We start from the raw sequence: 16348 nt of genomic DNA on the forward strand, positions 1-16348 counted from the left end.
AACCTCTGGGTTTGCGAAGTCAACACTGACACAGCTCATCACACTTGCTGCTTTACACTTACCAGACTAGCATCCAGAAAAAAAAACACATTAGAATGTTCTCACTTGCCTGAGTCCTTCGAAATTCAAGCACAAATACAAGATTAATCCTTCCTTTGTGAGATCTTGTCTGAAAGTCGTGCTATGTAATGATCCTCAGCACTGCAGCAGAGGGGAATAAAAAATGCAGGGATCATAAGCAGGGAGAAGACAGAGCTTCCTTACATCAGGGTTCTGCCACATGACAAAAGGTTTGAGAGGGAAAAATAAGCTGGCAGGAGCAGGTGACAGTGCAAAAGGGAAAATGAAAAAGCCTGCCTTTTATATTATTGGTGACATTTCTAACACATGACAACAATTTCCATCTGTATTTAAGCTGGGAGTGTGAGAAAAGAGCATTACATCATGACTCCTCTATCGGAGGGGCTGTGGAATATGTAGGCCAGAGGGATTAAAAAGCACCTGTGTATATTTGAAATCTGAAATAACAGTAGACCGAATTTTTTCTCTCTCCCTTTTCATTTCTCTATCACTTTCACTAGAACATGCCTAGGGAAGTGGTGAAATGGTACTGTCCTTCTTCGCAAGGCACCAGAATGAGGGAAATCCTTCTATCTAATCTATCTACCTCTCTACAGGACAATGCAGCACTTCATTTTCAACAGGCATTCCAAGACAACACAGAATGTCTTTTCTTTTCTTTTTTTTTTTTTTTGCAGTTGATCTCAAGTCTCTGTTACTGCACTGAATTTCTTAAATCTGCAAGGAATTTCAATGGCAACAGCAAGTTTTTGTTTTTTAAGCCAAGCAGATGTCTGTATATTTTAAACAGTAAATATCAAGAGTAGGGACCAGAAGATATTTTGGGGGGGGAACAAGACACTGTTTTGACTGCTTCTGAGCCAGCAGGTAGGTGTGTGTCTGGGGCTCGCTCAGCATTTCCAATGAAATAGTACTGCGTGGGTGAGAGACAAAAATCCCAGTGGATTTTAGCTTCACAAGGAAGTCTTCTACGTGCTAACAGTTCAAAGGCTGCTCTGGCTTGCACTGGGATCGAATATGGATAGCTGAGGTTGTCTCTTGCAACTGGGCCAGGCAGGAATTTGGAGTGGTACAGAAGCAGGGTGTCATGACCCTACAAGAAGGAAGCATGGTGCTCTCAAGCGATCCCATTGGGCAGACACAACATTGCATCCACTGGCCAGCTGCTTAGATACTACAGTGATAGGTGCTCAAGGCAGGATAGACAGGCAGACCTTTTGGCCAGGAGAACTGCTGCAACAGGAGGACTTTGTGGGTATTGTTTGGTAGGAGAAAAAAAGCAAGACAAACCCCCTGCTTTGCTGACAATTACACCCCCAGTCTGGAGTGGAACCTATACTACATAAATATATCTAGCCATAAAGATTGGCACACACAATCGGAAAGCCAGCTGCTTTAGCAAGCAAATGTTTTATACCACATGTACATCTGGCATCTGCAATTCAGAACATAACCTGCTACAGGTATGGACTTTTGCAGTCAAAGACCTGCACTTCTTTTACACATCTGTGCATGCAAATGCAAATAAGAAGGGTGTCCCTTCATGTCACTGTTTTACTGACATACAGATAACAGCGAGACACCACCACTGACTGACTGTAGTTGTAGGAGGACATGTATCCTGATCCCCAAACTGGTTGAGTGTAAAATGAGCTCTATCTCAGCTTTAAGAAAGAAACACATTAAAAGACCAAGAAAAAAGAGAGAAGACTCCATTACAAATATATTTTTCAAATCTTTTTAGGTTTATAGGAACATAAAAAATATTCAGAGCACTGAACAGTCCATCTGGGCCAATTTCCTGACCTTTTATGGTTTTCTTGTTGAAAAAATATCTTCCCTCAAGATTCACCTCTCGTATCTTTCAGTAACAGCCTCACCGAGTTACAGCTACGCCCAGTGCCATCTCTTGACATTAGCATTCTCTTCTGGAAGCAGACAAAGTCCAAACCTGGTACTGTATCAGATTTAGAATACTAGATATGGTACATCTAAGCATGAAAAAAGAAAAATTGCATTTTATTCCTCCTCTCTCCCCCAACACACAAAATAAGAAAACTATTGCAGAAGCCAAACTAAAGCGCTCTCAGCAGATCATGCTTCAATCAGGCAGCACCAAAAGAGGAAACAAAGTGCAAATGTTTTTTCATGAAAAGAAAACTGGAGCATTTTACTTTTTTTCATAAAGGCAGCTTCCCAATCATTTATGAAAACTCTTCCATGTGATTTGGGAAAAACAGGGTCTGTAACATTATAATGGCTTATTTTTCATCTAAGGTTTGAAGGCTTTTTTCTCCCAACAAATGCAAAACAGCCCATCCCCCCAAACAAATCAAATGAAAACTTCTGTTTCTGTGCCATGAAAGCCCCTGCAAGCACCAAAGTAATCAATTTCTGAGAGCTCCAGTGGTCTCCAGCTTTTGCTGGAAAACATTTTCTAAGTTTATTTGGCCTTTAGTGTCTTGACTGTTAGCCTTTAATGTAACGTGTCAAGAGCTTTATATCTGATATCATCCTTCCTTTTCAATGTGTATTGTGCAATTATTTCTTACACAAAATTAATACTTTGTCACTGAAAGAAAAAATTCGAGATTCAATCCAACAAGATTCTGAGCAGTCAGCTCCCACTGAAGTGTCTGGATTCCACATTCGTAGCATCATACCCTTTATATTTGTACATTCTGCTATTTCTAAGTGTTACTTCAGCACCAAGCATTAAAAAATCATTTTTGTACACACTAACAGGGACAGGAATATTTAATAAATGTGGTGCTCTAAAGTCCAACATAATAACTAACAAGCACCCATACAAATTTATAGCAATAATATAGTAACTGTTTTGTCATGTGCCATGGAATTCTATACCTTTTCTTCTGCAGAAAGTCAAAAGCAAGTTATAAATCATTTCAATATGTGGAAAGGGATCTTGTCCTCACGATAACCCCAACTTCTCACCATGAAACAAGAGCATCCTGAGATGAGATTTTACAGCTGGGTTTTAACTCACATTGCACTACAAGTGTAAGATAGAGCACTCTTTTAGGTAGGAACAAACTTCTTTGACAGACCTCTTAGTCTTTTCATCAGTAGGTTTTGGAACCAATTCACTTACCATGTGGGAACAGCAAATGGGGAACAAACTGAATTCACATAAATGTAAACTCAGCAAGATGCTGAAATAAAACACAGATGGTGCACTTTAGATTAAGGGTCAGTGTTTTAACATCACTTTCCACTTTTCCATTCTGATCGGGGCTATATAACAATCACCTCCTTCTTGAGACAGGACTCAAATTAAACCATGGATCACTAAGGAAAACATACAGGCAAGCAATCTCTCAAAGTAAGTTTCCATGCAAGTCAGAAGAATCTAAGGTTACTATGCTAAATTGCTGCTCATGGTTTGTGCTCCTTTACAATTAACATTTGGGAGCAGAAGTAGTTTTTACATGGGGAGATACAGCTGAAAAAGTTTCTTCAAGTTCAAAATTTTATATATGTAGGGTCACTGTTAAAGTATTACCTTCTGCTGTTATATTCCATCAAGCTACGTCCAACGGCCACTTGTCATATACATTTCATTCCATAAAATCCACTTTGGGTCTCAACTATGTTATCATAATCCCCAACATCCTCCTGCAGATAGCGCTCACAGCCTTCTTCCTCTTCCATTTGCTAGCAGAAGCCAAGAGCACCAGCACCTCTAAGAATTGCACCCCATACCAAACATCATATAATGCTGGCCACTGGAAGACCTATGGAATTGCAGACTGCTTGATTAATGCAGTCACAATTAATAGCAAATTAATTCATAATAGATTTACCACTCACTGTGAAGCGCTACCTAAAAGCCAAGGTCTCTCTCATGAAGGAAAATTCTTGTAAGGTGAAGTTCATTTACAGAAGAAACAAAATATAAGCATAGATGAGGTAATGAAAGATTTGGACAACATAGCTACTGAAACTTGAAATGGTAGGTGAAGAGACACTGAATGGTATGTAGCAACTGTAAGATGGCTATCATCCTAAAAATAAGTTGAAAGTTGTTTATCAGAACAGAGTTTAAAGGAGGGAAAGAAATCTAATCATGTTATAATATTAAATTTACCATTTTAATGGCACTATCAATGCTCTTTAATTAAGGTAAGTTACAAAATGTCTATCCAACTAATTTGTGTATGTAGTTATACAGGATCCTATTTTATCAGCCACTTTTTCTACAAAATATTAAGTATTTGGGAAACAGGATAAGAGGAAGCTGCTATTACAAAACACTATAGTGAAACTATTTTAAAAAACTCATTATACAAGTGAAAATACAGGCAAAACATTAATCAACATCATGGGGACCGTATGTTCCTCAAAGACCCCATTCTATTATCCCACACTGTTTGGTCTTATCTTCAAATTTCAGTGCTCCGATTAACGGGATTCCATGACAAGCCTCATAATATTTGCTATTTTTTTTAAAGCCCCAAGGACTGGCAGCAAAAGATTCCATGAGAATCTCAGTGTTCATTTTTCTTTATAAGTAAGTTTCTAGTCTCCATGGAGAAAAAAGCTAGTATACCCTAAAGGTTCAAGCTAGCAGTCAAATAAAAAGAACCCAAGATCTATTTTTAATTTTTTTTAATCATGGTTTTTAAGCCAATTTTATGATTTTGGAAGCCTGGCTCATGATCTTTGGATGCTAGCAGCTGACACTGCTGCATTTATAAATGTCCATCGCTTTTGTCAAACTCCAGAACTTGACAAGAAGTGTGGAGGGGCAGGGCTTTGTTTGTTTGAAGTATTTCCCCCTTGATTCTAAAATACTAGAAAGAACAGGTTCCAAATACTGCAAAGAATAGCTGCATAATTTTGAGCACATGAGTATTCCCACTCAGTTGCTTACAGTTAAGTGGACGTGCAAGTCTTCACAGGATCAGGACTCATATGTACCCCAAAGCATGATGATGTCGTTTTTTCCAACTGTTTTAGACAATGGTATGTGAAGACAGCTAAATTCTACATTTCTTTACTAGGTTGTGAAGGAAAAAGCTCCAGCATTTGTTTTGCAAGTCATAAATTCAAAGTGAACTTATTTCTGACAAATAAATAGAGTTAAAAATGCAGTTAAACTTTCCTTTAAAACCTTCTGAAGTGCAGATCATAAAGAACGAAGAGAAGATCGAAATCCTGTGACTGGTGAAGTTCTAGGGGTCACCTGCTGTCTTTTCCCCTTTTTGCCCCGTACAGTGCATGCTGAAATATCTGCACATATACCTCCAAGACATCAGTATCCAGCCAACTATTTAACAATACACATCTAATTTTCAAGACATATTATCCTTTCTAAGAGCCATTTATTATAATTCCCACTTAAATAGTAATTTTCAAACCCTCAATGAAATAGATGTGTTCATTCTTAAATCGCTAATTAAGTGCGATCTGGGACATTACAAAGCCCTTTAAAAAGATATCAGGGAACTACTGTTCCCCTTAAACAAATCTACTCTGGCAACCACCCAGGAATCTCGACTTCATAACTCAAGGCCTTAATTATTCAGGAGGACATGATATATCCAGAGCATTATGATTAATAAGAGATTTATTTCCCTTTCCAGGGGGATAGAATTAGAAACATTTGCTGTAAGGGAGAGGAGTGGTGGGGAAGGGGACACAGGATGCAGGGGGTTTACTTATTCACTGACTTGGATAAAAAAATCGATGATAATCAATTTACAGAGAGATTATTTCTAGTTTGCAGTATGGGTCCCAAAAAGAAGCCATGTTGAAGAATGAAAGTTATTTCACATGAATATGTAGCTAGTTTCCTTTCAACTGAAATAAAAAGCCACTACTTCACAAGAAAAACACAGTATACTATTCACAAGGAAGCAAAGAAGGATAATATTCTGTTGGAAATGAACTGTGGCAAATATACCAAAGATTCACCAAGGTTTTTCATTTTTTTGCTTTAGTAAATTTGAAGAGGCACCCTCAAAGTCAGCAGGACCCTGCATCTACCATTCCTTTTCTATTTTGCAAGAGTAAAAGTGTAGTGAAAACTATGGCTGATAAAACAGACATGGGCACTTCCTCTTGAAGGACAACATTCTTGTATATTTTGCATTTCATTTACAAAACTGGACCTTGGCAGTAAAATGGGAGAGCTGTTTGTATGGCCCTTATATTCGGCAACAATACTTTCCAAATAAAGAAATGGGAACGTTTTGTGTGACACTTTTAAGGTCATTAAGTAGTTGTACAAAAGAGAACTTGTGTGTTCTTACGTACTGACAGCTTCTGACTCAACAGCAGAATATTAATATTTCTTGGCGTGGGGGACTTTTCCAGTAACTCCGTGTCTGAACAAGTTTATCGTTAAACACTCAATTGTCATTACTTTTCAATCTGAGCTAAAGAGAAGTGTTAAGAAGTATCAACCACCTTTTGACTTTTCTCTTTACTCTAAGTACTGACCATTCTTTCCATTGGACTGTTTCATGCTGGTGAAGCGCAGAACAAATTCTACCTCTGACCCTATGCATTCAACCAACACTATGCTCAGATTTACCACTGCTGGGCTCCATTCCTCACTGGCCATGTTGTGGTTCTTTTCTTAAAACGTGAAGGTGGCTAAAAACATGGGACTACCTTCACTGACAACCAAGATGGCTTCTGGAGTAACCCACAGATCTCTCTCTATCCCATGTTTGAAGGAGCAGTACCTGCTCGGAGCCTCAATTTACAGACTGCTTTTCTGCAGATTCACAGCCTTAAAATCCTTCAGAATATAGAGCACCCGTATAGTCTCTGTTTGTTTTCCCTGAACAGCCACTTCAGATGCCCTACAGATGTACTAAACAATCATGAGAATCCAGAGCACCCCACAATGAAAAGGCAACGTGAAATATACTGGGTATTAATAAAGAAAGCAAAGGAAACTAGGCAGGTAATCTCTTCCTGCATGTCTTACCCAGACCTTACTTGGCAAGTGGCATGAGAGTCTCTGAGGCTGGACCTCCTGTAGACTGCATTTCTGCTTTCTATTGGTTTCTGGTGCCTCTTCCCATCTCAGAACTGTATCCCTTTGAAATGAAAAAGCTACTTCTAAACAAAAAGGCACACAGACAGAGAAATGTTAGTCATCCTACAAGCTTTTATTTCCAAACCTAAAGAACATCCAACTGTTGTACTAGTTTAAAATGCTCTGGATACAACAGCAGAAGCCAGATGGAAAAACGTCTGAGGGCTCTTAGATTAAACAGAGACAATGGCCGACACAAATAAACTAACCTACATAAATGTTGCTTAAAATTGGACCTTAGCATTTCCTAGATGGTATACTCTCTCAAAACAGAAAAACACACACGGTTTAGTTAATATTTGCAATAATTCTCTCCTTGAAAATGTTCGTCTACAGCACAGTATTTTGGGTGCCACAATGCATTGCTCAGAAATATAGTGAGAAGGGTATTCTGAATGGACTAGGCTTTTTTCAGTATATCTATTGTGCAATAGTATAGAAAACCCATTGTTATTTATACATGCTGAGTGAACATATCCAAGGACACAAAGAGTGCACTGAAAAACAGACAAACAATACTCTCCAGAGAATGCAATAGGATGAAACTGAACTTTACAGACATTAATAGGTTATAAAGATACTGTGAAAATGTTCACTTTTTTGCAAACTGCTTTATAACTTGGACAAATGCTGTGAAATAATTAATTGCCTTCTCTGTGCTAGGGCACCTTGTTCAGGCTGGCATTTGCGCATGCCTTCAAAAGAATGCTTTCACAATCATGGATATTGCAACTTTTGTATTTCTAACAGATCAGAATTACATGCATGCAATAGTAAAGGCAGTAAAAGGCATTTCAGTAATAAGCAATGCTGCACTTCTTGAAGGCCTGTGATAATTCAAAAAACATTTGCTCAAATAAACCTATGATTTACTACTTCTGAAAGAAAATAACTTGGGACTGTTAGCAATTCTGCTTATCTTTAATGAAAATTAGCAACGAAAATAAATCAGAAAGTGCCACTCTAAGATCCCCAGTATATAACAAACATGCCTACTCATTTTGTACAGCTCTTTTCGTTTGATTCCAAGAATTAACTGATGCAAACAAATGGCATCACATAAATCATAATGAATATTCATTTTAAAGAAAATCCGTTGAATTACCCTTAATCCAGATTAATTAGTGCCTGAAAGATCGTTTGCATGAATTTCCACCAATTCATTTTTATTTGTCTTCTTTTCTGAAATACTGCGGGTTTCTCTGGTGCTTATGAAAGCAAAGGACTTAATAAGTTACACCTAGACATTGCCAGACAGCTGCTCTGCAAGCTTCGCCAACAGACCTCCAATGCGGCCCATCTAATCCTACCCACCGTTGATCAGAAAAAGCCAATGGTGACTAATGTAGTGATTTGTTCTGTGATGGGAATACATATCCATGAGGGATTAGAATGTGCCAAACTCATGTTCACTTGTAAAATTATTTGAAATCCAGGCTTGAACTGAGGTTTCTATGGGTCAATATGTATCATATACAGGGGAGAACATGCACAGAGTTGTAATTATTAAATAAAGGCTGGTCTACACTAAAGAGTTTTGTCGACAAAACAGTGGAGGAGTACATATTCAGATGTCCTCCCACTGATGTAACTCCCTCGATATACTGACATAATAAAACCACCTCAACGAGAGGTGTAAGGCTTATGTCGGCATAGACAGGACGACATAGTGTCAATGCAAACACCGCGTTCACTTACTTCGGTAGCTATCTGTCATTCTTGAGCCCTGCCTGAAATTGACAAGAAAACCAGATGGGATCGCTGAGAGTGGCTGGACCCTGGTTACCAGCTGCGAGCCCAGACAGGAGAAGCCAGGAGAAGCCACAGGGGAGAAGCCATGGCAGCTGGACCCCAGCTCCTAGCAGGGAGGGGAGAAGCCCTGGGCTCAGCCGTGAAATTGACATGGCTGCCCAGCTCCCAGCGGGGGGGATGGGAGGCAAGAAGCCCCAGGCTGCTTCCTCTGGGAACGGGGGGGGAGGTGGGGAGCCCCTGGCTGCTTTCCCCAGTGGGGAACAGGGAGGGGGAAGCATGGGGCTGGCTCCTGGCGGGGAATGGGGAAAGCAGCCTGCTAGGAGCACGGAAGCCTGTGGGGCTCCCGGCAGTGAGCTGACAGCCCTGTCTCTCAGGTCTTCATACTGCCCCTCTTAGGTCGGTGAAATCACTCCTGATGAGGACGCAACTCCACCGATCCAAGGAGGGTCGCGTGGACGTCAGCCAGCGCAGTAATTACTGTGGTGGCTGTAAGTCAACCTATGTTAGGTCAACATATTTTTCGAGTGTAGACAGGGCCTAAGTGCGTTCAACTACTAACGAACTCATTTACCCCAGAACTGAATGTGGCCCTCTATATCGACATCATCAATTATCTTCTATGATGTGACATCACAATATCTTGCTTTTTGTTTTTAGCCTTCCTTTAAAACTGAAAATTTCCTTTCACAGATGTGAGGAACGACCTTGGAATAGAGGCCATCATTCTCAAGTTTTCCACCAAATTTTAAGAGAGCCTGAGCAAACCAGACAACGTGATGTCACTAGTGCTGGTTTTCCAAGCCTCCTTAGAATTCCATCCAACACTTATTTCCATGTCTTTTATCTCTTGCTTTCCATCTCAGGGTGGCACCTTCAAGGTCAATTGTAGCTGGTGCTTTGGGATTCAAAACACAGGAAAAAACGGAACTCTGCTAGCTTGGCTGCTGTGCAGAGCATGGCTAGAAGAAATGTAACAATCCTAGCTAACCTCAAGTGAGCCAGCCAATTAATCCCCCTTCCTCCTCCCAGTACGTTTATTTTGGGAAACTGTCAACTACAAAACAAAGTTAAAGAACCCAGGAGAGCTTAAAAGAAGCCTTCAGGAAAAAATTGCTATACAGAGAAAGGGCTTAGGTCTAAAACCCTGCCTTAAGAAAGCCATCATACTGACCTTGGTTGTCTCTGTATCTACAGCAAAAACTTCTACAGCCTGACTTCTTTTTAAAGTCTGTGGCCAAAAGGAAAAGACAGGAATAAATCCAAGGGTAAGAGAATGGGAACGAATGCAGAATCTACATGAACTGGGAGGTAAAGTGATTGCTGATCTATTGTATTATTCTTTTGCATCATGTACATTGCTTTGGCATGTTGTACTAGCTAATAACAAAAACAATAACAAGGCTGATTGTAGCTGCCAGGCCCCCTAAACATAGATCTGACTGCCTGAATGACTCAAGATACAGAAGACCCCAAGGGAGTAGCAAAAGAATCAAATGAATGGGACCAGGAAACAAATACCAAACAAAGCCTGTCTGGAAGTAATACCATTTTTCTGATTCTTCATGTCCACTGTGAAAAGGGAGCTGCTGTCACATCTTTGAGACTAAGTAACTAGGACAAATGTCCAGTCCGACTTGTTTATTTTAAACAGGTTCATTTTAGCATCATTTTAAGATGAAGGAGATGACCTTGTCTCCTGTATTTAGACATGCTCTCACATTGTAATGGTAAAGGATGTTGCTATTGGATATTATTGTCAATTAACAATATAGTGCAAATATAGTCAAGTTCAGCCTATCTGGAAACACTAGTTCAGAATGCAATGGTCTGGGCAGGTTTTCATATTTACTCCCAGCCAGCCATGTTTTCCACAGAATAAATCTTTATGGCTGTCCTTTCAGAAGTGATCTGATAATATCAGCCAATTAGCATAGTGCAACACTACTTTTTTTGGAGGGGAGGGCGCGTGATATTTCCAGAAACAATAATAGTCTATCAAAAATAGCACCAGAGGCAAACCAGGGCCGCCTCCAACCTGAGGGCCTCTAGCCACCTCCAAACACAGAGATATTCCAAAGTCAACTCTGCACTACAGGATGTGAAGAGGTATAAATCTCTGCTGGACATAGATGTGCTCGCAGAAGTCACTAGTGTAGATGCAGTTATACACTAGTATAGATTGTTTTGCTTGGGGGTGGGTGAGCTGGAAAAAAGCTTAAACCAGCAAAAGCACAATACTGCGTCCACACTGGAAGCACTCCGCTAGTGTAGTATACCAGTATAGCTATACTGCAAAAGCTTTTCTAGCATAAACCTGGCCTGAAATTGCTCAATTGTCTCCAATACAGCATTCACACTCACTGCCAGGAACTATACAGCCATTAACCAGCCTAGAAATAGTGCATTTCTTCTGATGGCCTTAATTAACCCATACCAGGTCAGAAAGGATGCTCTGCCTCAGATCCAGGCAGGGCTACAGGGACCACCACAGAGTGTCCATACCCTAGACAGCTGAATCACCCAACGTAACATGGCTTCATACTCTAGCTTGTGCAGACAAGGCATTATGTAGTTTTCACAAGAGTTGCAGGGTGAGTTAAAGATTAGTCTTCCCCACAGGTTTGAAATCGGCCTGCTCACTCATGTGAAAACTACAAACTGCCTTCTCTTGACTAGGGTTTTACCTGAAATTAACTCAACTTTTTATTATTATTTGTGTTCTCGTAGCACCAAGGGGCCCCCGTTATGGACCAGGACCCCACTGTACTAGGTACTGTACAAACACAGAATAAACAGATGGTTCCTGTCCCAAAGATCTGACCATCTAAGTCCAAAACAAGAGACCAACAGATGGAGGGAGTACAAGGAAACAATGAGACAATACTGCTCAGCATGATACGCAGTGGTCACAAAAACACACCTTTTCTCCTACTGAAGACAAAGCCTTTTATTTAGTTTTGCTGAGTGGTTTGTAAACCAGAAAGTCTGCAGGAGTTTTAAGTGCTGCTTGACAAGCAACGTGGTCAATAAAAGCCCTTTATTTTTCATTTAGAGATAACCTGCAGCCTGCACTCTACTAACCAGAGCTGAAATACACGAGTTTCTTCAGTTTGGTATTCACCCCCTAGGACTTATGGGAAAGAAGCAGTTTAAACCCCTTTCTCCAGTGTACATTAATCAATCATCACTTCATTTAGTCCTTATATTAGTGCACCAACAAGCAGCAGGCAGTTCAAGCACGCTCCGTCTGAGTGACCTTGTGCGCTTGTAGCATGTTTACCAGATAATCAGCAGGGAATTCCATTTTCAGAAAACAAGACTTCATAATCCATTAGCACCAGAGATTGGTCCAGAGCTCTGGATTTACTGGTCACATGTGCCAAGGAATAAAAGTATATGAGTATGCAACTAGATTAATCCCTAGACCTGTAAAAGCATCCCAAACCGCCATGCATACAGCAGGTTCATTCAAACTCCCACATGTACATGTTACACATCATGTCCAAAATCGGTGACTGATCTCCTTTCCACAGCACAGAGGAGAACTAAAATGTTACCCGATGTATAGTTCAGCAAGGAGAGAGGTGTGTAATAAATCACTCTCCGTTCCAGATTTTTCTCTTCGTTATGTAATTGGAACACGGTACAGATGCTCTTATTAACACCAGAACAAAACGTATCTTCCCCTATTATTTTTAAAAGGCAGAAACCACTCTGTCACTTCCCTCCCCACCACCCCAATTCTAAATCAAAGCCTGGTACGTTTAAATTCAAGCAGTTTCTCTCACAGTCAAGTTCAATAAATCTGAAAAACAAATCAACAGAAAGCATTTCAAAATGTAACCTTGGCAACACAGAAAATGCTTCAATAGAACTTCTGCACATTTTCTTTATTTGCTGTGCCTGAAATTAGAATGCAAGTCAAAAGAAATACATGGGCAGAAGGATATTAGCATCAGGGCTTTGCAGCTACTGAGCCAGAAATTGCACTCACTCACATTCCTCGAATGCATCTTGTTCAGTTGTCCTTTAAAGGCAAGTTATAAGTATAAAAGCTAATCACATTTTGGAGTGATAACATGGGAAAGTAAAGTATTCAATAAAATCAATATTTATTCTTTATACCTATGCAGGACATTTTAAAAGTACTTCAGTCCTTGCTTTCCACTGATAAAAATAAGACAAATGCAGCCATGATATACAACTATTGTCATTAAAGGAGTCAAAGTATGTCAACCAGTTGCCACACACAATGGTATCTGTGGCACCAGCCAAATATTTTTTATATAGCCCTTAAGAAGGAAATGACCATGTTATCCCAGCTACCATTACATGGTAAGAGTTGGCAAGTGTCGACTTTCTGATAACCTCCACTATCACTCCATATTTCAATAAGTCTGTGCAGGAGATAAATCGGCTGCTGTTCCTATAAAGATGGGTATGCTCAAAATGTTTGGCAACATTTAAATACTCCAAGATATAGATGTTTGTTCAAATTTTAACTGCACTCCTTGGGAGAACTCGCATTACTCTTCCAGTGGAGCATCTTTCGCAGGAATATGGTACCTGAATGAAGGCAGGAAGTGCCTTCCCCAAACTCCAAAAAGGCCAGGTTCATCTTGAGCCTGGGGCAAAGATTCAGGTAATTTATAACACACTTCTCCTGAATCTTTAATGAACAACAAATATCCTTCCAAACTGGGGAAAAAATAGTTTTCCATTAGATGTCTTTAGACTTCTCTCTCTTTTTTATCCAGTTTGACTTTCACATGAAAAGAGATGTTTGTTTCCAAAGAATTTGTCTCTTCCTGTTGCTTATTTCCTCTTTCAATTCAGGATGATTCCCCCCTCCCCATTAGTGACATCATCCCATTTCTACAGCAACAAGCAATGATGTCATAAAAAGGTTTGCAATTGCACAAGTTAAATCAGCATCAGGAGCAAAGTCAGCTTGAAGAAAGAAAGATCCTGTTCTTATTCAAAGGTACTGAGCAATATAACAACAAGGGGAAAAACAGAGACCATCTGATACTAATGCACAACTGTTTCTACATCGAATGCTTGTCCAAACTTTACATAAGGCATCAAACAACCTGTAAATGATATATAAATAGCTGCTACATGATGGAAGTCTGACATGCAGGAAGACAAGGTGTGATTGTTCCAGAGTACTAACCAACATCAGGACCCTAGGATGAAGTGGTTTCACTGCCAAATCTGTTCATCCCTCATTCCCCACCACCTCGCTTCCTTTCCTGTACACTAGAATTACTTTTGGAATCTTCTATCACAATCCATTCTGGAGCTACCCATCCACTTTGCACCTTATCTCAGCCAATCAATCAACAGACACTACTTCACCACAAGGAGTCAAGCATATCATCTTCCCCCTTGTCACCAACACAAGAGCCGCCTAGCCGTAAATGAGATTTCCCCTATAGCATTGCACAGCACTACTTAAAGGGTACCACCAAAAGGATTTAATTGATTCACATGAAATCCACCGGGTGAATTTTTCATTACTTACAAGGCACAGCATGGCGGTAAAGGTTATCTCGAATTGTCTGCTGCAGCTCGTGATCTGGAGATCCTTTCTGAAACCTCTGGTTGAGATAATGTCTCAGATCTTTGTTCAGTCTACTTCCTGCAAAGAGAAAACAGCTATTTAAAAAACCAAACAAAACCAACTCACAACACATTACCAAAACAATGTACACTACAGTACACACTCTTCTCTCTCTGGGGAGAGTACGAGATAACCAACACCACATGACAGATATGCAGTCACATTGGTTAAAGTGTTACTGGAAGAGGCTCAGATACTATGGTGATAAGCAAGGAATAAAAACCTATGCAGAAGAGAATACATTTTCTGTCGTCCCCCCCCCCCCAAAAAAAAAAAAAAAAAAGAAAGAAAAAGTTGATGGGAAGTTCCAACCAGCTCTATTCCCAGTTATACAGGGGAATAAAAGGAAAGGAAAGGAAATCTATTTCTTGTTCTGCACACCTAAGAGGTACTCATTCAAGCAGCAGCAGCTAGAGCTGGACAGGAAATGGTTTTCCGATCACGGGAAAACGAGTCCCACCCCGAATCTGCACAAAAAGTTAAAATCTCGAAAATGTTTGCTGAGTGATATTTAAAAAAAAAAAAAAGTTCAGGTCAATCAAAACATTTCATTTCAATTTCAATTTATTTTATTTTACTATAACTTACATTTCTAAATGAAAAGTCATTTTAAGTAAAATAAAACAAAAAAAACAGAATTTCTCTTTTCGAAAATGTCCGAATATCTCACTGCAGTTGGGCAGGGGGAAAAAGCTTGGAAGCTGGTGATTCTACCTAGCAAGTAGAAACAACAGAGGCAATCCCATTGGTCCAAACTGCTGAATGAACAGGAGGTAGGAATATTGCATTATGCATATAGAGTTCCATAAGTTTTAAAACAGAATTGTTAGTATCAGAACAGTTTTTAAAACTCTAAATTTAATTCTTTTAGTAAAACTTAAAATAAACAATTCCACATGATCTTCCCTAAACAGCATGGATAGTTTTTTAAAAGGTTACATTTATTATAGAAAAGGAGAACATTGATACAGCAGCTGAGATATTAAAACAAGGACAAATTCTATAGTGTTGGCACACCTCATTTATAAAAATATGATTCATATATGGCTTTTTTACCTACATATCTACAAATCAATAAATGCATAAACTTTCTGGTAATATAGTCATTCACAGACTGGCATGAATTTAATGTACTGTAGTTAAATCTGATTATGAACACTTAATTTAGAAACAGCCACCTCCTATATAGTTGTAAGGAGCAGTACTCTATCAGAGAATTATGGTATTAATAACTGCTCTAGGAGGGGAAAAGCAGCCATTTTTATTAGTCCTGTTGAGTTCTCACCAATGAGCTTCTAGGAGGCTACTGATTCAGTAGGGGGCTTTTTGGTTTGTTGTTTAAAAAACCATTTTCTGTAGACAGGTATATCCTATTTCCAGCTCACTGTCAGCAAAGACCAAATATGTTCATTGTAGAAGCACCTGAAATAATTAAGCCAAAACTAATGAAGATAACATTGTATCATCATACTTTCCTTATTGCTTCTGGGAACATCCCTTACTACACAAAAAACAAGGTTACTTACCAGTAACTGATGTTCTTTGAGATGTGTTGCTCATGTCCATTCCATTATAGGTGTGTGCACGCTTCTGTGCATAGCTACCAGAACTTTCTTCCCCTTAGCAGATCCCGTAGGGCCGGCTCTGGTGCCCCCTGGAGTCCCGTGAGCATGCCGTGGTATATGAGGCACTGCTGGCCCTATGCCCCCTCAGTTCCTTCTTTCCACCAACTCCGGCGGTGGGGACAGGGGGTGGGTTGTGGAATGGACATGAGCAACACATCTGGAAGAACATCAGTTACTGGTAAGTAACCTTGT

General features: G+C 39.8%; 1 protein-coding gene across 32 annotated transcripts in view; it reads right to left on the bottom strand.

Moving 5' to 3' along the window:
- MAGI1 (membrane associated guanylate kinase, WW and PDZ domain containing 1) overlaps positions 1 to 16348 on the bottom strand; it is a 461964-nt gene that overhangs the window by 197249 nt on the left and 248367 nt on the right. For all 32 annotated transcript variants that reach the window (XM_067541995.1, XM_067541864.1, XM_067541805.1 and 29 more), the window contains exon 2: positions 14433 to 14549. In XM_067541995.1, coding sequence (XP_067398096.1) covers positions 14433 to 14549 — 117 coding nt within the window. The remainder of the gene's footprint in view (positions 1 to 14432; positions 14550 to 16348) is intronic.

This window comes from Emydura macquarii, unplaced genomic scaffold, assembly GCF_026122565.2.
Source record: "Emydura macquarii macquarii isolate MOO-44397 ecotype Brisbane River unplaced genomic scaffold, CSIRO-AGI_Emac_v2 contig_71, whole genome shotgun sequence".
NCBI lineage: Eukaryota > Metazoa > Chordata > Testudines > Chelidae > Emydura > Emydura macquarii.